Genomic DNA, 26076 nt, shown 5'->3' with positions numbered 1-26076 from the left:
ACACTGCCTAGGGAGGAGGAAAAAGTGCACAACCTCTGAAGACTTTGCATCAAGTGTGCTAAGGGCAATTTTAGAGTTACTGACTTAGTTTAGCTGTTGGTGGCTACAGCTGAAGATAGTAGTTGAATACCTGGCTCTCAATCTTAAAATAAAAGGTGGTAGTGTGCATTAGTTATTAGTCTTGTTGCTGTGATCAAAGACTTGACAAGAGGCCACTTAAGGGAGGAAGAGTTGATTTTAGCTCCTAGTTTGACAGAAAGCAGCTGTCATTGTAGAGAAGGCATGAGGGCAGTGGTTCCACCCTGGCAGGAGGGTGTGGTTGGGACTCCTCATGTCTCACACCCTGCTGGAACAGGACAAAGGGGGGAGGCAGGAAGCAGGGCTGGTGTTTAAAATATTTAGGTTGGCCCCCAGTGATCCATGTCTCACTGAGGTGCCACCTCTTAAAGGCAGCTCTGACAAATGACAGCAGGAAAGTAACTTCAGTGATTTAGAGAACCAATGTCTACGCGGTCTCTTCCTCCGCTTTGGTGGCTGTAGTAGGAGCTCCTCCTTTTCTCTCTTAGTTTCTTCAGAAGGATTTGAAAGTGTGTGCACGAAAACCAGAGACTTAAGCACATAGTCCCTTGTAGAGACGCGTGATGATTTTGTGCTCGCTCCTGGGAGCTTCTGAGCCTCCCATCACCTGTGCAGAAGGCCTGATGATGACGCAGTGCCTCCACTTGGATTGTGTGGTAGTCCAGGACTTTATTTTTGTATTTTGTAAAAAAGATACAGTCTTTTGTTTTCAGCAATTTGAAAGGAGGCAGATTGTGTCTAAAGACATAAAAACTGTTTTCAAGCATCCAGATGAAAGGGTGGGAAGAGAAAATTGATCCATATAGAGTTGGGTTCTGCTTATGGGATTGTTCATTCAATAAAGATGAATTAAACAGTGGGAAAAAAAAGGTTCTACAACTTTTTCAAATAGTGACACTATTTGAATTAAGTGTCCATACATATACCTTTAAGGGACATGTCACAGTCAAACCACAATATACTAGAAGTTATCTGCATATTATTTTGGGTACATTTTACCTTTCTTTTAAGCTTGGCATGTATTTATATTATGAACAAAAATAGATATTTGTCCTTTCTATGACTAAAAACAATTTGGGGAGGAAAGGGGTTATTTTGCTACATCAACACATCACTGCTCATCGTTGAATAAAGTCATGGCAGGAACTCAAACAAGACAGGAGCCTGGGGAAGAGCTGTTGAGAGGCTGTGGAAGAGGGATGTTCACTGGCTTGCTGGGCCTACTTCTTACAGAGAAGGACCATCAGCCCAGAGTGACCTCACCCACAACAGGCTCAATTCCTTATTCAAAAAATGCCCTACAGGTTTGTTTGCCTGCTAACAATCCTAAGGAGGCATTTTCTCAATTCAGGTTTCCTCCTCTCAGATGAATTTAGATGTGTCAACTTGTCATAAAACTAGTCAGGATGACTGTCATCTCTGCCAGGTAGATTGCTATAGCAGAACCTAGGCTTAGAACTGCATTGCAGGCTTTTAAGACAAATCCTTTAAAGTACATATCTCATCATTGAAGTTAATTAAAAAGGAAAGACATTTGATTTCGCAGCCCACAAAGCTCTTAATAATAATAATAATAATAATAATAATAATAATAATAATAATAGTGTATAAATGCTATGGTGTGTGTGTGTGTGTGTGTGTGTGTGTGTGTGTGTAGGTCAGAGGACAAGTTTATGGAGTCAGTTCTCTGCTTCTACCTTTAGGTGGGATCCAGGGATTGATTTGCGTGTTAGGCTTTGCCCCCTTAGTCATTGTGCTAGCTCAGGCTCCAGAATCTTAGAAGGCAATTTGTAAGATCTCTTATTTATATTTTGCCCTTTCCTCTTTTTTTTTCCCCTTCCATTTATTTAATTTACCTAAGCTTTTATAACAGCATTATTAGTAATCTTTAATAGAAAATTTTCTTAGTGATTATTTTTGAGTTCCTGAGTTTCAAATTTAACATGTACTCTGAAAGTTAAAATATGATATTAATGTAACTTTAACAACTGCAGATACCAGGAAGCAATTCAGAAGTGGGATGAAGCACTCCAGCTAACCCCAGATGATGCCACCCTTTATGAGATGAAATCACAGGTAATAATTATACGGGTCTGATTTTTACTATGTAATTATGCTGTGGGTTTTTTTTTTTTTTTTTTTTTTTTTTTTTTTTTTTTTTTTTTGGTTTTTCAAAACAGGGTTTCTCTGTATAGCCTTGGCTGTCCTGGAACTCACTCGGTAGACCAGGCTGGCCCCGAACTCAGAAATCCGCCTGCCTCTGCCTCCCAAGTGCTGGGATTAAAGGCGTGCACCACCACCACCCGGCTTTTATGCTGTGTTTTTTCAGTGAGCTGTGATGATAAATTTGTCTGGTCTCATTTCTTTTTTCTAATATAATTAATTGTTTTAAAAAATGTTAGCATGTTATATATAGCTTTGTTTTGTGTATAAAATTAGAAATGCATTTGTATGGGAATCGGTGGGTGGGACGCGGGGGGGGGGGAGTCCTCCACGATGGTCATAGGATGACAGGCCACAGTAGACAAGAGAAAGTCAAGGATTCCAAGATCTTTATTGGCATGATGGATGGTAGATGGTCTGGATGTGCACCTCTCCTTAAGCCAGGGGGGAGCTGACTTAAATAGGGAGGGAAAGGGGGAGGAGGGTCACTTAATTAGCCATGCCCTCTGGCGTTTAGGTAACTCATTTATATGGAAATCTCTCGAGGCTAAAGCCTGTAGTCATGCCCCCTACCTGTGGATGGTGCTGCAAACCTCTCTGGGAGGGGCTGCTTTGTCCTACTGAATTGTGACTGAGTTGTACAGGTTAAATGGAGGTCTATGCCACTTGTTAGGAGCCTGGATTCTGGTAGAACAGTGGAATAAATGCCAGTCCGCCAGTCCCTTGCCGAGTCTCCAGGCCACTTTCAGCCAGCACTTCTACCAAAACCCAAGACCCCTTTCATGGCCCCACACATTTGCTTTTGCAATGAGCTCAACTATTATTTCAACCTAGCTCTAAGAAGATATAACATATAGATAAAATTACTAGTTAATATTTTAAATAGATGGAAAGTTTCTACTTTACTTATAAATTGTCTACTAGTAGCTCTTACCCCCCAACCCCCAAAATGAAAATGCGTTGTATTTTGGAAGATATGTCACAGGTCCATTGCTTCATCATCCAGAGCTGCTACTAGAACATGCATTAGTCACTCAGTGAAGATGTTTGAGGAAACCCAGACCTATGCCTGACTAATGGAAGAGGAAGAGGTTGAGACTGCCTTTTCTGTACAAATTGCCTAGTTAATGTCACTTGATTATTAATAATTTCTACTCAAAGAGACCTTTTTTTAGGGGGCTCATTTCAAATTTTTCAGGTGCTTTGGATGAATTAGATGTGAGAGCTTAACAGAAACAAGACTTTGGGAAGGAGCTGTGTACCAATTAGTACTCCTAGCAATCAGGATTAAACTCTAACTGTTGTGGATGCTGGGATGAGAATGACCAGGGATGACTTGATCAACAGCTTTGGTATTGTGCCAGGTTTGGGACTGAAGCCATCATGGAGGCATTGCAGGCTGCTGCAAAGCATATATATCTTTGTGGTTGGCCTGTTTGTTGTTGTTGTTGTTGTTGTTTTTCTGTGTATTTGGTTGCTGAGAAAGTGACTCTGAGCACCCATAATAATGATGAACAACATACCTGGGAATCCTCAGCAGAGGGATCATTCACAGTGAAGACTGTCATAGGGGACTCTACAGAACATGGAACAAAGGCTATTGTACCTCTGAAAGGAGACCAAACTGAGTACTTGGAGGAAAGAATAATAAAAGAAATTATTAACAAGTAGTCTCAGTTTATTGGCTAACCCATTATTCCCTTTGTGGAGGAGTATGATAGAAAAATCAGTGGTCATGATGCTGAAGACAAGGAAGAAAAGAAGACTGGTGATGAACCTTAAATAGAAGTTAATTCAGTGGGAGGTGGAGGAGGAGGGGAGGAGAATGGTGTGGTGATTTGAAAGAAAATGACCCCATTGGCTCCTAGGAATGGCACTATTAGGAAGTCTGGCCTTGTTGCAGGAAATGTGTCACTGGGGGGAGGCTTTGAGGTCTCAGGCACCTCAAGCCAGGCCCAGTATGATACTCCCTGCTGTCTGCTGATGCATCCAGATGTAGAACTCTGAGCTACCTGTACAGCGCCATTTTTGTTAGCATCTCACCATGCTTCCTGTTATGATGACAGTGGACTAATGTAAGTTAGCCCAAGTAAATATTTTCCTTTACAAGAGTTGCTGTGATCATCGTATCTCTTCACAGAAATAGAAACCTTAACTAAGACAAATGGTGACAAGAAAAAGAAGACTAAGGAAAGGTACATTGGTCAAGAAACACTCAGCAAAACCAGTCCTATTTGGGCCAGAAATCCTGAGGACATTAGTGATGAAGAATGTGCTTGGCCAGTGGTTGGGACGTACGCCTGGTAGGGAAGCACCACCAGGTGCTTTGTTGTTGAAGGGCATTTCCTTGTTTTAGTCCCAAGACATGTTCCTTGTGATCTCTTTAAGCAGAGGAAAAGAGAGAAAAAGGAAAAAGAATCACATAAAACTGTATGCCTGCTGTTTGTCATGGGTAAGGAGTTAATTCCTGAGTATATGATTGTCATTACAGAGAAGGCATATTCTAAGGATGACCCTCCAAATAGTTCCTGTGTTAAGTTGTAACAAAGCAATATTTTGAATGTTATCAAAATGAATTGGGTCAAAAATTGCTTAGAACTGTTGAGTGAACTGGCAGAAGATAAAAACAAGTTTTATGAGAAATTCTTAAAAAATATAACTTGGAAATCATTGAAGACTCACCACTGCAAGAACGTTTCAGGGCTGGTCTAGTACTCCATCTGCTCTGGGGATGAGGTGGTTGTCCAGGACTGCTGTACCAGAATAAAGGAAAGCCAGAAAGACATCTACTCCATCACCAAGTACTTTGTGGTTACCTTGGCCTTTGGGGAACATCTCCAAAAACATGGTTAGAAATGACACAAACAATAAAGCCCATTGATAAGCACTGTGTCCAACAGCTGGAGGAATTTGAGCAGAGGATTTTAGTGTTAGTCACCAAAGAAGGAGAGTAGGGAACTTCTAGAAGATAAAGAAAAAAAAGGAAGAGAAAAAGACAGAATTTCTGCCAAATTACAGAAAGACCCTTGGAAATAAAGTTGGAAAAGGTAGAAGTCATACCAAACTTATTGGGAACTTCTCCAGGCTGTCTGTCACAAGTACATATGAATGGACAGTGAACACAGAAAGAGTCAAGAGTCAAGCCTTAAGAGACTTCAGCAGTGAGTTACATGGCAGCAAAGAAACACCTGTGGATATCACAGAAACTTCGCTGAAGGATCTGGTCATCTTGCTGCATGAAATTGTCCTTGTGGCTTCAGTCTGGAAGATCCTCAGACACATGGCAACAGGATTTACAGGGTCATCAGACTTGGTCCAAGTGTTGCTGAAGGTGAAGGAGTACCTGCCCATGATACTCCTGCTGCTGAGACTGAAGAGAGGATGCTCCTGGAAGGAGATGAAGGAGACCAGCATCATCAGTTGTTACATTTTCAATACATAACCTTCATTTCTTTTTATTTTCCAGCAATATTTTTGTTTTATTCTTGTTGATATTTTAAAAAGAATCTTTGAGACATGACAAAGACACATAATGGTTCTTACTCCTTAGTCATTAAAGAAAAGCTAGAAATGCCTTCTCTGGTTTTATCTTGGCTAATTTGAGTAGGTTAGTAGAGCATTTGCTATAGGAAGTCATATAACCTATGTTATCTTTGTGATTGATGTCAAGATTGATGGATTTCTTAGTAGACCAGATCTTGCCACTTAAGGACTCTGAGATATATCTTGTTTAAAAGAAAAGCAAATGTTAAGATGCTTTGAGGTCATCTTCTAGGATTGCTTTTTAAAGTTTCCACCCCCACTTGTTATCGTTACATGTGCTAATCTTAGAAATAAGTATATAAGCTGAATCTTCCTGATAGAAAGAATTCCCCACAGGACTTGTTGCCCAAAAGAAGTACTGAGGAACAAATTTTTAAACCTCCTTAGGTCTCGAAAAGCCAGTGGAACAGTGATTTAAGTAAGACTTGTGAATGAAAATGGACTTCTCAAGTCAAATCTGCCCAAAAGGTAAATACAGACGAGATAAAGAGAAACAAATGTATAGATAGATCCTAGGGAAAGGCTGGCATAGTTATTACCAGTTAGAAAACTAATGTATTAAACATACATTTCTAATATTTTGTGGAAAAATTCTATACAGAAGCCTCTAAACACCTGAATTAGGTATCTAATAAATATTGAAAGTCTCAAATAGAGCTGGGCATGGTGACATATAACTGTAATCCCAGCATTTAGACTAAGGCAAGGAGAATTGCAAATTCCAGGCCACCTTGGGCTCCACAGAGAAACTCTCAAAAGTTAAAATAACAAGACAAAGTCTCTAAAAGAGCCTTAGGTATAATTTTTGATAAATTATTGCAGTTGAGCCTTGATGTATACTAACAAGCATTGGCCACACAGTACTCTCAAATGAGAGTCACATGCTGTACCAGCTTTGAGTTATTCTATTGAGGAAGAATCCAAATAAATTAGGTCCACTGAAACAGATTTTGTAAAGCCCGTCTCTTGCATGCTTTCAGGTTCAGGGCCAAAATATATGCAGATTATGGCAAGATATATAGTGAAATATATGAAGAGTTTAATTTAGAACCTAAGAATGGTACTTGTGTCAAGAATGTTCCAAAATGTTCATGGACCAAAGATTACGAATGGAATAAAGTCTTTTCCACAGGTTGAAGTGAAGCATTCAGTTATCTAGTTCAGTGAGGTTTGTGTGGTTTGAAAAGCTCAGTCCTGAGGTCTGCAGGTGCTTTTATTTTCTCAACAGGTAGATGTGCACTTGGGACAGGGTGGTTGGGTAAACAAACGTATTTATCTAGATCTAGCAGCAAGACTTGAGTGTTTCCTAAACAGTACGTTGTACATAGAGTGACTAGAAGTGAAGGCTGGGCTTCAGGTAGCTCCGAGCTACCATGGCTGCAACTCAACCTCTTGGTTTTGATCACATGGACATAGAGATGGTTTATATTTTCACTTATTTTGGGAGTGAAAAAAGGTATAGAATTTCTGGTAATGAATGTAAAGCAGGGAATAAAAGTCATGGGAATGCTGTGTGCCAGAATAAAATATATTCTGTAAAGGAAAGTCGTTGTTTGTGTATGATTATCAACCAGAAGTTTGTCAGTTTATCTTATATATGCTTATGACAGGTTTTGGGTTGTTTTCTTCTTTTTGGCACGCAGGTCCTGATGTCTCTTCATGAAATGTTTCCAGCAGTACATGCAGCAGAAATGGCTGTCAAGCGTAACCCACACTCATGGGAGTCTTGGCAGACTTTAGGTCGAGCTCAGCTTGGATTAGGAGAGATAGTCCTGGTAAGGAAATTAGATTGTTATAATGCTCAAATTGAAGTATATTTTGATTTTCAAAGTAAAATGTTTACAGGTGCTTGTTACCCCATGCTGCCTCCCCCTGGTCTTCTGGATTCTCTCCTCTCTTTTTATCCCTTACCCCACCCTGTTAGTGCACTTTGTTCCCTTAGACAGACTTTTAATGTATAATGTGTCATTTAATGTATACTAAGATGACTTTATGTGATTCTATAAAATCTAGAAACATTAGATGAGAGAAAATACATGATGGTTGTCTTTCTGAGCTTGGCTTGAGACACTTAATATGATTGTCTACAGTTGCATTCATTTTCCTGAGAACAATATAAGTTCATTGTTCTTTATAGCTTAAAAGATGCGTTGTATATGTGCATGTAACACCTTTTCCTTCTCTTACTCTGATGTGGACACCTGGGTTGCTCCTTACTTAGCTGTTGTAAGTAGTGTTAAATATTGATGTGTAAGTATCTCTGTGACATGTCTCCTTGGTGTCCTTTGAGTTAATACCCAGGAATAGTATAGCTGGGTCAAAGCTGGGTCAAATGATACATCAGTGTCTAGTTAGTTACTTTGTTTTTCCTAAAACATCCTCCATGCTTTTCATGACAGAATCTCACCAAGGTCTGATTTATGTCCTCTAATAGCTAATGAGTATGAACATTCTTTCATGTTTATTGGCCATTTGCATTTCATCCTTTTCTATTTTGACATTTTAAAAGTTAAAATGTAATTACATTTTTTCCCACTTTTTTTTCTTGCCACCAACCCTTCCCATGTCCTTCCTCTTGCTCCTTCTCAGATTAACGGTCTCTTTTTCTATTACTGTATCTGTATATAAACATACATGTATAGTATATGTAAATCTACACGTGTATAAATATAACCTTCCTGGATCATTTAGTGTTAATTGCTTGGTGTGACTTTAGGACTGAGCACTTGGTGTTGGATGGCCAGTCAGGGTGCTCATCCCTGGGATGGCTGTTTCTCCTCCTCCTCAGGATTCCTTATGTGTTTGCAGGTCTTTTTTTGGTGATGGGGTCCTTCGTGCTTTACCCCTTCCACATTACCGTGTGTGTTGGAGGTGTAGTTGGTCTTGTTTAGGCACCCAAATTGTTGAGGTATAATGGGTGATGCTTTTCTTTATGTTCTGGGCAAAACAGTCTCTCAGCAGATTGCTTAGTCCTCTGGTCTTTTGTCCCCCTCTTCCTTAATGGGCCCTGGGCCTTAGGTTCAGAAATTGTGGATTTGAATCAGTTGTTCGTGTATTTTGGCCAGTTGTAGTTTTCTATAATGGTTTCCATCTGTTGCAAACAGGGGTTTCTTAGATGAGTGGTGAGAGCTACACTTCTTTGTGGCTGTAAGGGTAAGTATTTACAGTGCAGTTATATATTGTGCTGGTTTATTAAAGTGGCAATAGAAGGTTCTCCTCTAAGATCAGTGACCTCAGTAGCCTCAGAAAGTTGGCTAGGTTTCCAGCACCAAGCATCATTGAATGGACATTAAATCTCATTAAATAGCCATTGGTTATCACCAAGATATGAACAACAAGGGAACAGATTCCACAGGTGTGCAACAGCTTTAGGGATAGCCTCCACTCTAGTTGTTCATAACCCACATGAAGACCAAGCTGTACATCTGCTACATATGTGTAGGGAGGCTGAGGCCTAGCCTGTATATGTTCTTTGGTTGATGGTTCAGTCTCTGAGAACCCACAAGGGTCCAGGTGTCAGGTATTGGTTCTTGCCCATGGAATGGGTTTCGAGTTGGTTATTGGTTGGCTATTTTCCTCAGTCTCTGCTTCATCCCCTGTGCCTGCATTTCTTGTACACAGGATCAATTTTGGGTTAACACTTGTGGATGGCTTGGTGTCCCTCCCTATTGCTCCACTTGGGTTCCTAGCTGGCTACAGGAGGTGGCCTCTTCAGGTTCTATATTCCCAATGTAGACCTCACAGCTAAGGTCACCCCCATTGATTCTTGGGCGTCTCTTCTATCCCAGGTCTCCGATATGTCCTCACTATACTTCCCCCGAACCCCCACTGCCATGCAGATCTCCATTCATTCTCATGGCCTTCTGGCTATTTCCCCTGTTTCTCCCTATACCTCGTCCTGAACCTCACTCCATATTCCCCTACCTGTCTTCTCTCCCACCCAGCTCCCTCCCTCCCTCTGACTCCTATGACTATTTTATTCCCCATTCTAAGTGAGATTCAAGCATCCTCACTTGGGCCTTCCTTCCTGTTTAGCTTCTTTGGGTCTATAGACTGTATTTTATGGCTAATATCTACTTATTAGTGAGCACATACTATGCCTGTCCTGTTGGGTCTAGGGTACCTCTCTTGGGATGATATTCTCAAGTTCCATCCATTTGCCTGCAAAATTCATGATGTGTTTATTTTTAATAGCTGAATAGTATATTCCATTGTGTAGATGTACTGCATTTTCTTTATCCATTTTTCAGTTGGGGGACATCTAGGTTGTTTCCAGTTTCTAGCTATTATGAATAAAGCTGCTGTGAGCATAGTTGAACAAGTGTCATCGTGGTATATTGGGGGCATTTTTGGGGTATATGTCCAGGTGTAGAATAGTTGAGTCTTGTGGTAGAACTATTCTCAGTTTTCAGAGAAAATGCCAAATTGATTTCCAAAGTGGCTGTACACTACCAGAAGTGGAGGAGTGTTCCCCTTGATCCACATCCTCACCAGCATGTGCTGTCACCTGAGTTTTTGATCTTAGACATTCTGATGGTATAAGATGGAGTCTCAGAGTCATTTTTATTATTTGCATTTCCCTGATGACTAAGGACTTTGAATATTTCTTTAAGTGTTTCTTGGCCAGTTGAGATTTCTCTGTTGAGAATTCTCTGTTTAGCTCTGTGCTTATTTTTAAACTTGGGTTACTTGGGTTGTTGGTATTTAACTTTTTGAGTGCTTTATAAATTTTGGATATTAGCCCTCTGTCAGGGTTCATTGCCTTTGTAATCATACAAAAAGATACTGAGTTTTGTCAAATGATATTTCTTCATCTATTGGGACAAACCTATGACTTTTTATCTTTTATGTAGGGTTGGTGAAGAGCCTTTCTTAATCTGCAGGCTGCCGTTTTGTCCCAGTGACAGTGTCCTTTGCCTTCCAGAAGCTTTTCAGTTTCATGACTTTCATTAGTTCTTGAGCTTAGAGCCTGAGCCGTTGGTGTTCTGTTCAGGAAGTTGACTCCTGTACCAATGAGTTCAAGGCTATTCCTCACTTTCTGTTCTATTAGATTTAGTATATCTGGTTTTACTTTGAGGTCTTTGATCCACTTGGAGTTGAGTTTTGTGCTTTGTAGAGTCTATGTAGAGTCTATGAGTAAGATTGTATCATCTGCAAAATGGGACAGTTTTACATCTTCCTTCCTGTTTTTGTTTATATTTCTTTCTTAATTCTTTGGTTAAGACTTAGAGTTTAGTCATGACTAGAAATGGGAAGAAATGGTTCTCTAATACCAAATGGTCAGTCCTGAAAACATATATACAAGTAACATTATATAGACCAAGCAGGTTATATTAAGGAATATATGCATACATATGTGCATATAATAACAATTAATGAAAAAAGAGACCTTGAACTTGAAAGTGAACAAGGAGCTGCATATGAGAATGTTTCCAGGGAGGACAAGGAAGGGAGTAATGTTGTAATCATATTATAATATCTAAAATAAAATAAGAAAAAAGAAATAGGAAGAGCTGGACTCATTCTTGATCTTTAAGGAAAGTAGCCAGCTTTTCACGCTGAGAGTGATGCTGGTTTTGGGTGTTCTGTGCGTGGCTTTTACTTCTGTTTCTACATTAATCATTGCCTTTGTAATCATACAAAAAGATACTGAGTTTTGTCAAATGATATTTCTTCATCTATTGGGACAAACCTATGACTTTTTATCTTTTATTATGTGGTATACTTGTTGTCCCATGTTGAACTGTGTGCTAAGTATGATTCTTTTAAGATCCTCAAACCCGCATAGCAGTGCCTCTGATTTAGTGGCTTTTAAACACCAGCATTTTGTCAGTCTTCCCCATTACACTTGTATGTTTTTTCTCTACCATGATTATCTAATTATTATGACAGAAGCCTATCTTTTTAAAAAATTAATTGTAAAAAATTGTATTTATATAAGTGTGTGTGTGTGTATGTATGTGCACATATATACCTATACCTACTTGTAGGTATATAATTGTACCTAACTTGGTGGTTTTTAGAAATAATCCAAATAAAAAAAATCTTTTCTCCCAGGCAATTCGAAGTTTTCAAGTAGCCCTCCACATATATCCAATGAACCCTGAAATATGGAAGGAAGACCTTTCTTGGGCAAGAAAGCTCCAGGAACAGCAGAAAGTAGCACAGAGGATTGAAAAAAAAGAAATCCCACCGGAAGGACCAGATCTCTCCCCAGGGTCCATCCCTGACTATGACTTTGAAAGCGATGAGATTGTTGCTGTTTGTGCAGCTGTGGCAGAAAAACAGAAGTCGGCATCTGCAAATAAAACAATGGTTATTGTGTCAGCCTCTGGGACTGTAGAGATCGTAAACGAGAAGGAAGAGGGCTCTTCCACCCCAGATGGCTCTGTCTTTATCAAAGCCCGATGAAGCCATACACAGTGGAAAGATGTTTGAATCTTTTCTTCTTCTTCTTTTTTTTTTTTTTGGTTGCTGCTTAATGCTTAGGTGACAATGCACTGTAGAGGAAGAGGGAAAAAAGTTCTGTTTTAAAACAAGTTTTTTTTTTAGATGAAGCATACAAAAATCAAGTTGTGGAATTATTTTTTAGTGAGTGGACTGTGCTTCTGTAACTTTCAATATATTCTTAAGGTTAGCATCTTATGTAAAGTGTGTTTTGATTGATAAGCATTTAATTAGACTGTATGGGAGAGTACCCAGTTTGGAAAGTGTGTTCTTGAATAGTATAACTAACTGGACAGGCTGCTACTGCAGCGCTGACATGGAGACTTTGCTTTGTGATAAAGGAAGTATGTGATTTCTTTCCCTCCTGTAAATCTGCTGTTTTCAGTCTCCCATTTTTCTTGCTTCACTAGTGTAAGTTTTCATCGAGATTGACTATTTCCGACATTCATTTGGATTCAAAGTTATCACTTCGTTATATGTGAATATTTGAAATATTTGAAGTCTGCCTAAAAATGCATGCAGATGTGCATCCTGAACATTTCTTTGAAGGTTTTGTTGTTCTTGTTGTTGTTATGATGTTCTACTTTGTGCTTCTGTCTTGACTTTAAAGTTATGAAGTGGTAAGTGCCATCGTCAGTACTTGATAACTGGATACTGGTGGGTCAGAGACCGATTCATTTTACTGTTATAATTGAGTCATCTTCACCACAAGTCAGTCCTTTGTAAAGATGAATGGCATTTGCAGATTGTCAGTAAAGTCTACTCCTGTATTATCCTGATCAAAATAGAGTTTCTTTTCCTTTTTTTCTTCTAGAGGGAGGCTAACTAAACTAGCCCACTGGGTTAGCTGAGCTAGAGCCTCATACCTCCTTTCTTATTTTTGAAAGTATGAAGAACCTTGAAAACATTTCGTCCCTTACTGACTTTTGTTTTTTAGCGACAAGTTCTTTTAGCCCATGCTAGCCTCAAGGTTATCTTCCTGCCTCAGCATGTGGACTGCTGGGAATACAGGTTGATCTACCACAGCTGACTAATACTTCTTGCTTGTCACTTTGCAGTGAACAATCTATAAACATCTTTCTAAATAGCTTTTTTGGGAAACTGTTCAGTGAAATGAAAAAAAAAATAGTTACAGTTTCAATTAAGTATAAAATCTCTCCAAAAGTAGAAAGACAGAGTTATTGGAGAATCAGTATGTGACTGACAAGCAAGGAGCTGGAATGTGATTAATAGTATAATTCCACAAGTACGAGACGGATATGATAAGGAAGCAGATCAGTGTCAGGTGTGGCAGCAACTGCCTGTAATCCCAGCACTGAGGAGGCTAAAGCAGGAGAGTTGTGAGTTCAAGGCCAGCCTGGGCAACATAGCAAGCCCTTGCCTCAGAACAAAACAAAAACAGTCAAAAAAATAAAACAACACAAGAAAAAGTGTATTAGAAATTCTCAGTCACAGTCACAAACCAATACTATTATTGCTATGGATTATTGTCTTTTGAATATATTGTTTTTGAATATATTGCATAATATTATAGTACAAACATATGCAACTGTCAGGTACTGTTCATTCTGATACTCAGGCAGTTATTGATAGAACAATTTTTTCTTTTAGAGATAAAAATTATCTCTGTTGTATTATGTAATCTTATGAATAACTATTGGAACATATGAGTATGGTCTGTATTTTTATGAGGATGATATTTTTTGAGGTATTTTAGAGGGATGTTCACTAGTTTTCTCCCCAGAGTTAGAGAATCAGCAGTTTCCTTAAGAAGTATATTCCCCACCCCCATTATATCTTCAGATAATTAGCCCCTGAATAGAAGAAAGTTTTAGAATGATTAAAAAAATTATTTTGTTAAATAACAAGGGATATTCTCAGAGAGTAGCTAGTAGTCTAGAGGATTGAATATGTCACATTTGATATGTTACATACAAATATCTGTTTATTATATAATTTGTGAATAGTTTTTCCTCCGTGTTTTGGAGATTTTCCTCTTAGCTTTTAAAATTAGATTCATCTATCTTTTTTTTCCTGTGTAGAAGTATACATGAAAGACTTTGCATGGTTCCTTACGCATGCTAGCTAGCTAGTTCTAGGAAGAACTTGTCTTAGTTCAGAAATACATCTCACTTCTTCAGAATTTTGAAAAGATTTTTTTTTATAGTCTTTTATCTGAAGTATCTTTTTTTCCCAGTATCTTTTGATACTGAAAGATGTTTGTCAGTTAGAGATTGTTCTTGGCATAGAGTCTATGCCTCAACCTCAAAAGAGGCAAGCCCTCACATGGCCTGCATGTTGCTTCCCCACTGCTGAACCTGTTGTTTCAACTGTCCTGGTATTGGTGGGTCATGCTAGTCTCTCTGTTACCCAGGTATAAGATGCAAAATAGACGTAAGATGTGGGGAAGGGGAGAGTGAATTATGAAGAAGAGAGAAAGGTTCAGTTCTCCAGATCCCAAAAGCTACTTTAGCTAACATTTCATGCAGGAAGAGAAACACACATCCGTTATTTTGCTGTGGTGTGAGCAACAGTATATAAACGTTTACTAAAGCTGTTAATTCTAGTAATACTCAAATTTTATGAATCTGGTGAAAATGACACTCATAATGATATAATTATGTTTAATAAATGATCAAAACCAACAGTATTAGTGATAAAATTATATTGAATATGGATTTTTGTTGTTCTGGTTTCAAAATTGTATGGTATAGATACTTACTCGAACATTACACATTGAGACTGTATGTGAAAACTTGAGACTCAGGTTACTCTCCAGGCTGCAGGTGCCTAGGGTACAAAGCATTGTATCTTAAATATTTAACAGTATGGGAAACTTATGGGGGAGGCAAGTCAGAGCTCATAGGTACTGCAGCTGGGGCTGTTTTGGACAAAACAGGATGTGATGGCATAATCATGTAAATATTTTAATTTGCTACTAGCTCAAACTAATGAGGAGTTAAAAAGAGTTGTCTTAGAAAACTAGTATTTTCTTGATTGTATCAGGATAACTCAGCCCTGTCAGTTTGCAGATTATACATTGCACAGTGACTCACAGGCTGGCTTCTCTTTCCCAGCAGTAAGAGAATTAATTATTAATCAGCTCTTAAATTTCCTTCAGTCAGAAACCCTTCAAACCCCACTCGGTAACAGACATTCAAGGCTGGGGTTTCATGACATGGCATATGTCTAGATGAGTTAGGAGTTAACACAAGAACCTTAATCATCATCTCAGTGTGTGTGCTGAAATGGGGTTTTCTGAGATGAGGTGAGTTTAGGATTGTTGGCCTCGTAGGCTAGAGAACCTCGCTTCTTTTTTTTTTTTTTATTAGATATTTTATTTACACTTCAGATGCCATCCCCTTTCCCCATTCCCCAGCCTTAGAAAACTCCTATCTCATGCCCCCTTTTCCTTTTTGCATTTATATATTTTTTAAAAAATGTTAATCATAGGCTTTATAAGTTTGGTATTGTTCAATCAGAGGTGTAACCCACTACCCAACCTAGATATAACAACTATCTTTGACTGGTGGAGATACATGAACATCTGCCTCCCTGTCTCCCCCCTCTTTCTCTCTTTCATCACCTGGCTTCTCCTCTCCTTCTTCTTCTCCTCTTCTTACTACTTCTCTTCCTCTCAGTACTCCTTCCACCTTAGCTCCTCCTACACATCACCCTTCCTGTTAAAATGAAACTTTTCTCTCAAGATACAATTAGAGCATAATTATGCCAATTTGTACCAGTGAGGTACAAGATAGTCCTAATACCCAGTCCATCCTTTTGTTGACTAACCAGCACCTCTGTCATCTATCCTAACTAAAACACTTAGTTCTGAACCTGGCTTTAGGATGAATGTCAGCTGCTGACCATCCACTCAGCTCTTTTCTCTCAGGGTAAATAGCTATAAGTTTTCAACCCCGTCAGAAATCCAGAATGACTGAGTTGACTATAATTGTGGGAAGCACAAAGCGAGAACCTCACTTCTAAAACTAGTAATAAAGGAGGACAGTTTGTAAATTACTTTTTTTTTAACCGAAATAAATTGAAATGAAGATTTTTATCTGAAGTTGTGTCCCTTAGCCACATGCAAAATTGAATAGAGGTACTTTAAATGAATGTAGGAGCCATGGTGGACCTTGGGCCAGTATACAGTTCCTTGGTGAGTGTTATGTGTGAACTGCCTGTGTTGTACTTTGGAGGGTGGTGGGAAAGCTGATCAGTGTGAACCAACGTTGTTGGGAAAGCATGTTAGGTAGGAATGAATTCCTTTCACTTGCTTCTGAGACCATCCTTTAACCAAGGAATCCTGAGCTGCCTCCCGCCTCCCGGGGAGATGAAGGACAGGATGTACTGGTCCCTTTCTCCTCTTTCTCTGGGTTGCTCATGTCTCCTTCCAGCTATATTTTCATGGGGAGCGGTGAAGACCAGGGTTGGGGATGGAGATGGGGGTTGGGGGAACGACACCCATGCCCACTAGAACTGCCAGTAGATCTGTGAGCTCTCTCTAGCTCTAGGGTCAGTACTACCTGGCCATTACATGCAGGCATCTGGTATAATCTCCATGTTCCCAGCTCTTAGGTAGTTCGGAGGCCACAAGGACTCCTTTAAATACTAGTATTTACTTTGGACTCACTTAGGATCATTTAGGACCCCCTTAAAAATACTAGTAAAGATGGAGTATATTTCAAAGTAAGCCTGAAATTTAGTTAAAAACAAAATGTAGAAATCCTAATTTTTTGCTTTTTTTTTTTTTTTTTTTTTAAGCTGTGGAGATTTTATTGAACATGAATAATGTCTGTTACAAGGCAACGGGAAGATTTGCTTACACCACTTAAAGGCGTGCTGCTTGGAATAGTGGTGAGCCATAAGGCTGAAGGGGGGAATGTGGAGCGAGGGAGTTACAATCTCCTGTACCCACTTTTGCCTTAAGTGTCTATAATTTAGACTATAAACAACCACTGTAAGTTTGCAGATTGAAAAGTTGTTGACACGTGTCGACAGATGTATGCATCTCCACCGTCACCGCCACGGTGAGTAGTTCCGTATCTACCCCGAAAGCCTCCAAACATTTTAAACATTCTAGCTTACCTCTACCCCAGGGCGTGATCTGCTTTCTGGGGCTGCAAGTTAGACTTTACTTTTATAGAATTATGAATAAATAGACTGTACATATGTACTCTTATGCCTGCATATTTTGCTGAGCACAGTTTATTCAAAGGTTTTCCGCGCTTAGACCGTTCTATTGCATATGTCAGTGATGTCTTCTGTTCTGTTCCTAACAGCTTAGTCATCGCTCATGAACATTTCAGGTGTTTTTCTTTATGAGTAAAGCTGCTATGTACAAATTATTCATTCTCTTTATGGACACGTGTTGCTTTCTTTATCCTAAGTGGATACGATTAAGGCCGACGCTTGCTGTATATGGAACTTACGTGAAACTTTAAAGATCTCCCAACTATTTCCTAAAGTTCTCCTTATTTTGTATTTACTAGCAATTGCTGAAGAAGCGTTCATTTTCTCATACCTTTGTCAGTCTTGGTATTGTCCATCTTTATCATTTTAACCAGGCTACTGGATGTTTTGTCTATATTTCCCTGGTGATGGGAGACTGTGTTTCTTCCTTTTTTCTTTTCTTTTTTGACAGTGTCATGTGTTCTGGCTAAGCCAGGTTTGAACTTGCTGTGCAGTTAGGGACAAACTTGAAAATCCCTTTTTCTTCCTCTCAAGTTTTGAGGTTAGAGGCGGTGTGGACCATCACACCTGGTTTATATGGTGCTGGGGTTTGAGCCTCAGGATAGATAAGCACTTCTGGTTGGCCTGCTTCCCAGTACCTGGTGCTGTTTTTCATGGATGTACCTGACATTATCTCTTGGGGAGAAGTATAGATTCAAATTTCCACATTTTAAAGTTTGATTTCCTTACTCGGTTGTATAACGTAACACTGGATAAGAATTCTTTATGAGTTACTGTTGTGAATATTTTCTCTCCTGTAGTTTTCTTCAAACACTATTCAGAAAGTAGACACCTTAGACTTTGGCAAAGGCCAGTATATATGGGTTTTCTCTCTTTCAGTTCTACTATGTGCTGAGAGATCAATTCTTAACTTGTAAGTCACAAGGAATTTCTATATTTTCTACAATATATTTTTAGTTTTAGCTTTCTGTGACTAGTTTTGTTGTTTGTTAGGTTCATTTTATATGTAATATATAGTAAAAGCTGAGGTTCAGTTTTTGATGTCTAGCACCATTCATAGAGAAATAGTTTCTTTCTACCTGGCATAGGTTTGTCTTCTCAGTACTTGGGAGCAGAGGGGCCACTATGGTATGCAGGACAGCTGGAGCAAGACCCACTTCAAAAAAGAAATAAGCAAGTATATATGAAAAAAAAAAAAGTAAATTATGTTTGTTTATGATAAGCTACGGCTACTTTACAAATGTTAAATCAGTTATGCTTCTGGGATAAACTTTTCTCTGTCATGATGGATTATCCATTTTGAGTACTGCTCAATTCAATTTGGTAATGTTACATTAAGGATTTGTGTGTCTGTTCGTAACAGGATATTGGCTTATACTCCTTTTTAATGTCTGGGTTCAGTTTTCAAATAGGAATTATGCTGAACACCCTAAAATGAGAAGTATCTTCTACCTACTCTTCTTAGAACGTTTTGTAGATGTTACTATTCTTTCTGTAGTACTTAATAGAAAGGTCACATGAAGTCACTTAGGCCTAGATTTTTCTTTGGGAGATGTTTAATTACAAATTTAGTTTTAAAAATAGCTATAGTGCAGATATTGTGTGACATTGAATGATACCATTAAAGCCCCAAAAGAGCCCATTCATGGCCACGTTGATGTGTCTTACAGTCCTTTATTATTAGAAAGTCTCCGTCCTGTCCCCTACCTTTTTGAATTTTGAGATTATAACATGCAACCACAGCTCTTCCTTTCCCTTCCTCTCTCTCAACCCTCTCATATGCCCCTCCCCATTCCCCTTCAGATTCATGGCCTCTTTTCACTTATTGTGTATGTATGTACATGTATGTATATGTGAGCACGCACACACAACATACATATGCATACAACACACACATAAACACAAATTCTTTAATATAATGTCTACTCTGTATAGTGCTCCTTGTTTGTATTACTTTTGTGTTTTTATTACATTTGACTTTGGACAACCAGTTGGTGTGTTCTTCCCTGAGCAAGAACGCTTTTCCGCTCCTAGCTTTCCTCAGTTGCCTATAGTTGCCTGTGTAGGAGTGAGGCCTGTGGGCTTTCCCCTGTCCAGTATGACATGTCCATTGGTGTCATCCTTGTTGTGCTTATGTTTCCTCAGTTATATTGGTAGGACTTTACGGATATAGGACTTTACTGATGTTTCTAGGAGACACGATCTTGCAACAAATTCCTTGATCTTTTGGTTCCTTTTTTTCTTTGAATTTTATGTGCATTGGTGTTTTGTTTACATGTTTGCGGGTGAAGGTGGTGCCAATCCCCTGGAACTGGAGTTATAGACAATTGAGTCTGCCATATGAATGCTGGGAATTGAACCTGGGTCCTCTAGAAGAATAGCCAGTGCTCTTAACTGCTGAGCCATCTCTCCAACATGATCTGATTCTTAACTATCTTCCTTCCCCCTCTTCTGCAATGTTCCCTGAGCTTTAGGTGCAGTAGCGTTTTGTAAATGTATCCATTGGGACTGGGCTCCACAACTCTTCATTTTAATTGGTTGTGGTTTTCTGTAGCAGTCTCTATCTGTTGCAGAGAGAAGTTTCTTTGATGAGGGGTAAACACTGCACTTATCTTTGGGTATAAGCACACATCTTTATAGTGTAGTTAGGGATTATGCTGGTTTAGTAAAGTGGTGATTGCGCATGGTTCTCTTCTAAGAGATATGACTTCCCTACATCTGAGTAGCTGACTGTGTTTCTACTGCTGGGCCTGATTTCTCTTTTGTTGAGTGGATCTTAAGTTTAATTAGAGAGCTGTTGGTTACTGCCAAGGTATGTGTGCTGCAGCTGCACCCTTACGGTTATCATGCCCTGCTGGTCATTGATGTGGTTCATAGGCATCTAGCTGGGTAGGACTCCCTCTTTTGGAAGCTTGCATGGTGCCCCTGGTACCAGGGAGGGGGCACTCAGGTCGTTCTACCTCAGGGGTCTCTAGGCAGTGTTTCTGGGGTGCATGGTGTCTTCAGCAATAGGGACTACTTACCTTCTACCTCTGCTCCCCCATTATTTTAAAAATGAACTAGTCATTTTTTCTTTAAGATTTTTCATATTTTAATATTTTGCTAATTGTATTCTAGCTGATATTATTAATGTTCTTCTGTGTTCATACTGCTTATAAATCGGTTGTTAAATCTAGAGGCTTGGTCAGATTCATTTTCTTGGTGGGAGCAGGAGTCAGGGAGGAGGGTGGTAGCCTGGAGCACTGCTGGAAGTTAAGCATCATGCCAGCATGTACTGATTGCCCTTTTCTGGTATACTCTCCTTGCTGCAGAGATGAAACGCCTCACAAAGAAACCTGAAGGAAGGGCTTGCTTTGGCTCCTGGTTCGAAGATGCAGTCCACCTTGGAGTGGAGTGCAAGGTGACAAGATTTTCAGGTCATGTAGCACCTGCTGTCAGGAAGCAGAGAAAGCTGGACACTGGTGTCTTCTCCTTTTTATCCAGTCCAGGACCGTAGCATTTCAACAGCTTTAGTGATCACATTTCTTTCTCGAACTTGACCCATGTGATTGCATTTACTGCTTGTTCACTATGTCATACTAGACAAGACAGGACTCTGTACTAGCCAGTTAGATGATCAGAATTTTCTTACATAGAAAATCTGAGACCAAGTGGTCTGAGCAAGTGTTCTACAGCAAGGAACAGAACCACACAACAGTCTTTACCATGTAGCTGTTAAATATTAACAATCCACCATGGACCAGAAGACAGAATGGTGGCTTTCTTTTCCTCGGCTGTTCTTAAAGTATATACTAGATTCAAAAATAAATGAAATTGTGTATCTGTCAAGTTTATTTGTTGACTCTCAAATTCCTTAATATGACTGTATTTGTAGATAAAGTGTTTACAGAAAGGATAGCAAGGTGAGGTCCTTTCCAGGGTGCCTGGTGGTTTTATCATGGGGTAGGGTGGAGCAAACAGAGGTTTTTACACAACATGGTAATACACACAAAGGCCATGTAGGAATATATTGGGAAAGTTGTCAAGCCAACAAGAGAAGTCTCAAGAGAAACCAACCCTACCAACACCTTGATTCTGAACTTCCAGCCAATAGAACTCTGAGAAAATAAATTCCTATTGTTTAAGCCATACCCCATAGTATTTATTGTGGCAGCCTTGGTAGATTATTGTACCCAGATAAACCACTAAAAATAAAAAAAAAAAAATCTTTAATAGACATTTCTCTAAAACATAAAAGTAGCCAATTTCTATATGTATATGCTTTCAAAATATCATCAGTCTATGAGGACATGCAGTTAAACTACTGCACACCCATTAGATGACTGTAATGAAAACTATAATAATGTTGACAAGGTTATTGAAAATTCGAGGTCTTATATGTTGCTGGTGAGAGTGTAAAATGGTACAGTCATGTGGAAAACAGTTCAACATTGCCTCAAAACACTGAACTTAGAAATTACTGTATGTCCCAGCAATTTTATTCCCAGTTACAAGCCCAAAAGGATTAAAAACATTTATACACAAAAAAGTGTTGCAGCCTGAGCTGCCCCCTGCTTGGGGGCCAGAAATGTTGAGAACTGCTCTACCCCATGTTTGGGGTCCAAAATGTCTTGGACCATCCTGTCAATGTTGAAACCCACACTGCCAAAAGCCTTGCGGGCTAAATTGTTCCGGCTCGTACTACCCCAAGCAGCTCTGGTCCACGGGTAGGGGTTCAGCAAGAGAGAGAGTGAGGACGGACTTGAAGAATGGAGACCAGACAGACTGTGGTTCAATCCCTTTTATTCTTCAGTCTCTCTTCTTCTCTCCAAGTCCCAAGTCTTGAGTTCCTAATCCCTAGTGCCTCCAAGTTCCAAGTTCTTTCTCCAAGTGCTAAGTGCCTACTACCTAATAATTCTTCTTCCAAGTTCTCTAGCACAAGTGTCTTCTTCCTCAATGCCTAATTCCTACTCCAAGTTGTACTCCAAGTTGTACTGTCTAACCTAATTTCTAGTTCCAAGTTGTACTGTCTAATGTCTAATAACTAACTCCAAGTTGTACTTCCGAGTGCCTAATAATCTGTTGCAAGTGTCTAACCTAATTCCTACTCACTAACTCCAAGTGGTACTCTCTGAAGTGTCTGATTCTCTGTTACTCCAAATTTTTCTGAACTCTCCTGTCTGCCTCTTGCCTTTTATATGTCTCACTTCTAAGCCACGCCTCTAAGCCACGCCTTTAATCATGCCCTTAGGTATTTTCTCTAAATCTGATCTCTAAATCATGCCCTTAAGTCACACACCTTTAAGTCTCACACACCCAAGGGAAAATCCTGGGTATCTAAAGCAAGATGTTATCAGAGTGTGCTTAGCTGTTGTAGGCTAATGCAATCAAGTCTCTGGTCAGGGTATATGGCTCAAGATGGCTGCAAGGATGATAGCCACCTTCTGTCAGCTCCCCACAAAAAAGTTCTTAGCACTGTTTACAATAGCTGAAGAATGAGATCAATGCAGACTGGTCAATTAGAAAATTGATGTATCTATTTCATGGGCTATTATTCAGACATAAAAAGGGCTAAAGTACTGACTAATGTCATATTAGAGACTCATGAAAATGTTATTCTACCATAAAGATAGACAGCAAAAATGCCAGTTATTACATTATTTTCCTTGTATAAAATATTCACAATAGAGAAATCAATAGGCGTATACTGGTTTTTAAGAGCTGGGATTGAGAACAATGGCTACTGATTGCAAGTGGCATGTGATTTCATCTTGGGATTATGAAAATGTTTGGGAATTGGATGCCAGCGATAGATGCATTTTTTAGTTGAACATAGTAAAATATTTCAAAGGATGTATACTTTAAAGAACAAATGTCATAGTATGTGACTATTTCAGTAAACAAGATTAAGCCGAATCAGTGTTCTGGATAGTGAGTCTGAGGTAAACATGAATATGTTTTGCTTATCAGTGATACTAATTCATGAATGAAGTTTTTGCTTGCTCCATGGGGACATAGATGAAGCTATATACACATTAATTTATATATAAATCTAGTGATAGATTATGTTTATTGAGGCCTACAAAGATAATGTCTTGATTTTTTTGCCACGCTCTAAAAATAGCTTTCAACACTTGCAAATAGTAAATTGTGACTTCAAGCCTAGAAATTATTGCTAAACTATTTCCTAAAACTGGCAGCATCAGTGTCACCTAGGAACACTTTAGAAATGTAGGTACCCACACCTACTGGGGTGGAGCCTTGCTGGCTGTGCTGATGCAGTTGTGTAATCTCAGCACTCCACAGGAGTTACAGGCCAGCCTGAACCATAGAGCAGGACTCTGGAGAAATGGGGGGGGGGGGCACTTGGGAGGGGAGGAGAGGAGAGGAGAGCTCGAGGGAGAGGTAAGATAGGAAAGGGAGATGGAAGGGGAGAGGAGGAGAGGAGAGCCAGAAGGGAGGAAGAAAAAAAAAAGTAGGTTCTATAGATGATTTATGCAGGCTAACATCCCTCAGTCCCTACCTGTTAAAGGGTATGGCTGCCGTATGCCACCCTGTACCCTGAAATTTCCAGCCCAAAGACTGGGCTGCTCTTCCCCCAGAGGGTCTTCCCTATATAATCCAAATATCTGGATATGTAACAGCCCTAGCTGGCTTGGAACTTGCTATGTAGGCTTGGTTGGCCTCAACATGTGGAACAGACTTCTGGCTTCTACATCTCAAGCACTGGGATTACAGTTGTGCACTGTGGCACCTGACTAAACCCTGGTGCTTACATTCCGAAATCCTGAAATGCTTGCAGAATGTTCTGAAGAGGAGTCTCAGGCTGCTATAGTAGAAGAGACTGGCCTACTCTAGGGTGCCCCATAACTGGACCCAGAATTAGGTATAGACCACACCTAAATACCAGTTTTCAAGCACAAAACAAATGCAAAGAGATGCTTTATTAAGCAAGGCAAAGAGACAAAGAGGCTGAATCTGAATTGGGCAGAAACAGTAGCAGCAATTAGCTTTGCAAGTGTGAATTCTCAGAGGGACAGGGCAGGCCCGTGTTAGAATGAGCTAGAATGTGTGTTGCTAAGTTCTGATTGGGGATTTATTTTTCATAGTTCTGGGGGAGGGGTATAGAAATGTCAGTGTGTCAGCAGACGTCATATCTGATTTCTGTTTCTTGCTGTGTTAGCACTTGGTGGAAAGGGAAAGATCTGCTGGAGGATTCTGAGCTTATTCACTAGGCTCTATCTGTAGACCAAAGCAGTAGCCATTCTGAGTAGCGCTTCTAGAAAGAACAAGGAGGCAGCAGGCAGGAGGGTAGAGGTGAATGCCACTTCCTGGTTTTGGCACCAGATGAATGAAGAAAATAAAAGGAGAGGAGAGGAAAGGAAAGGGCATGACTGTTCCTATATATGGTAGAGGAGAAAGTTTATTATAAATATGTAGGATAGCATAGTCAGAGGAAGGAACATCTGGGAGAGTCCAGAGTGGTCATCACCCTAAATCATGTAGGGAGATAGGGAGGGGAAGGGAGAGGGAAGAGAGGGAAACCAGGTGCACCAGCCAGGAGGCCAAAAGAAAGAGCAGAGAATAAGTAACCCAGAAATCTGGATTATATAGGGAAGACCCTCTGGGGGAAGAGCAGCCCAGTCTTTGGGCTGGAAATTTCAGGGTACAGGGTGGCATACGGCAGCCATACCCTTTAACAGGTAGGGACTGAGGGATGCTGGGAAGACCTGGAGACCAGATCTGCTTTGATTCGAATACTAGTTGTCTGTCACTTGGATCATGGTTCCTAAGTAAGTAGATTGAAGGCTTTAGACTATGCTTGACAATTTAATAATAATTTCATTATTTTAAAATTATGTTTAAAAATAGTTTAAAAGTTTCAATTTACCTCATTAAGGGGATAATTAACCCCTCCTGTCTCTTTAGCATAGCTTAAGGTGGACCCTACTTCCAATATGGTTTCTTGGTCAGCTGGTTGATTGGGCCAACAGAATTAACTCAGGAGACATGGTGTATCTCCACTCTCCACCTAGAGATAATGCACTTTTCCCAGTTTCCCCCATCTATGCAGTCACTTCATGGCTGCCATGAATTTCTTTTGGGTCTGCCCATCTAGTGAAGTCCTCACCCAGAAAAGCGTGACTTTTCCCTTTTTACTCTTTTCAGATGCTGGCTTGAGCTAAGGTGTGCTTTTTTGTACTTTGGGCTTCCTTACTCTGTAAAGTGCCTCTTCCTACCATGTGGCTGCTTGTCTGCCATGTGGCTGACCTCCATATCCACATGACTGAATGGCATGGCCTTTACTCTCTCCTCTGTCCTCTTCTGGGAAGCTGGTGAGGTTCACAACTTGCTGCCTTGGAGTTTTTCTTCTAAAACCAATAAAAGGGTCTAAAAGGTTCAAACCAACCAACCAACCAACCAACCCAACCAACCAACCAACCAACCAACCAACCAACCAACCAAGCAAACCAAGCAAACCAACCAACCAACCAACCAACCAACCAACCAACCAAGCAAACCAAGCAAACCAACCAACCAACCAACCAAACCAACCAACCAACCAACCAACCAACCAACCAACCAACCAACCAACCAACACTTTAAGTTTAAAATGATATAGCAAACAAGAAAAAAATCTGTTCATGTTTTCCAAAATTGAGACTATAGAAC

The 26076-nt window shown here is 39.8% G+C and overlaps 1 protein-coding gene and 2 pseudogenes across 3 annotated transcripts in view; all 3 read left to right on the top strand.

The window, feature by feature from the left end:
- Ttc33 (tetratricopeptide repeat domain 33) overlaps nucleotides 1-14876 on the top strand; it is a 38536-nt gene extending 23660 nt beyond the window's left edge. For all 3 annotated transcript variants that reach the window (XM_034523423.2, XM_076916158.1, XM_076916159.1), the window contains exons 3-5: nucleotides 2073-2154; nucleotides 7428-7559; nucleotides 11842-14876. In XM_034523423.2, coding sequence (XP_034379314.1) covers nucleotides 2073-2154; nucleotides 7428-7559; nucleotides 11842-12195 — 568 coding nt within the window. In that variant the 3' untranslated portion in view covers nucleotides 12196-14876. The remainder of the gene's footprint in view (nucleotides 1-2072; nucleotides 2155-7427; nucleotides 7560-11841) is intronic.
- Nucleotides 2737-7478, top strand: LOC143435065 (heat shock protein HSP 90-alpha A2 pseudogene; annotated as a pseudogene).
- Nucleotides 4786-7478, top strand: LOC143435055 (heat shock protein HSP 90-alpha pseudogene; annotated as a pseudogene).
- Nucleotides 14877-26076: the final 11200 nt, after the last annotated feature.

This window comes from Arvicanthis niloticus, chromosome 19 (assembly GCF_011762505.2).
Source record: "Arvicanthis niloticus isolate mArvNil1 chromosome 19, mArvNil1.pat.X, whole genome shotgun sequence".
NCBI lineage: Eukaryota > Metazoa > Chordata > Mammalia > Rodentia > Muridae > Arvicanthis > Arvicanthis niloticus.
This window is presented reverse-complemented; position numbering and strand designations above follow the sequence as displayed.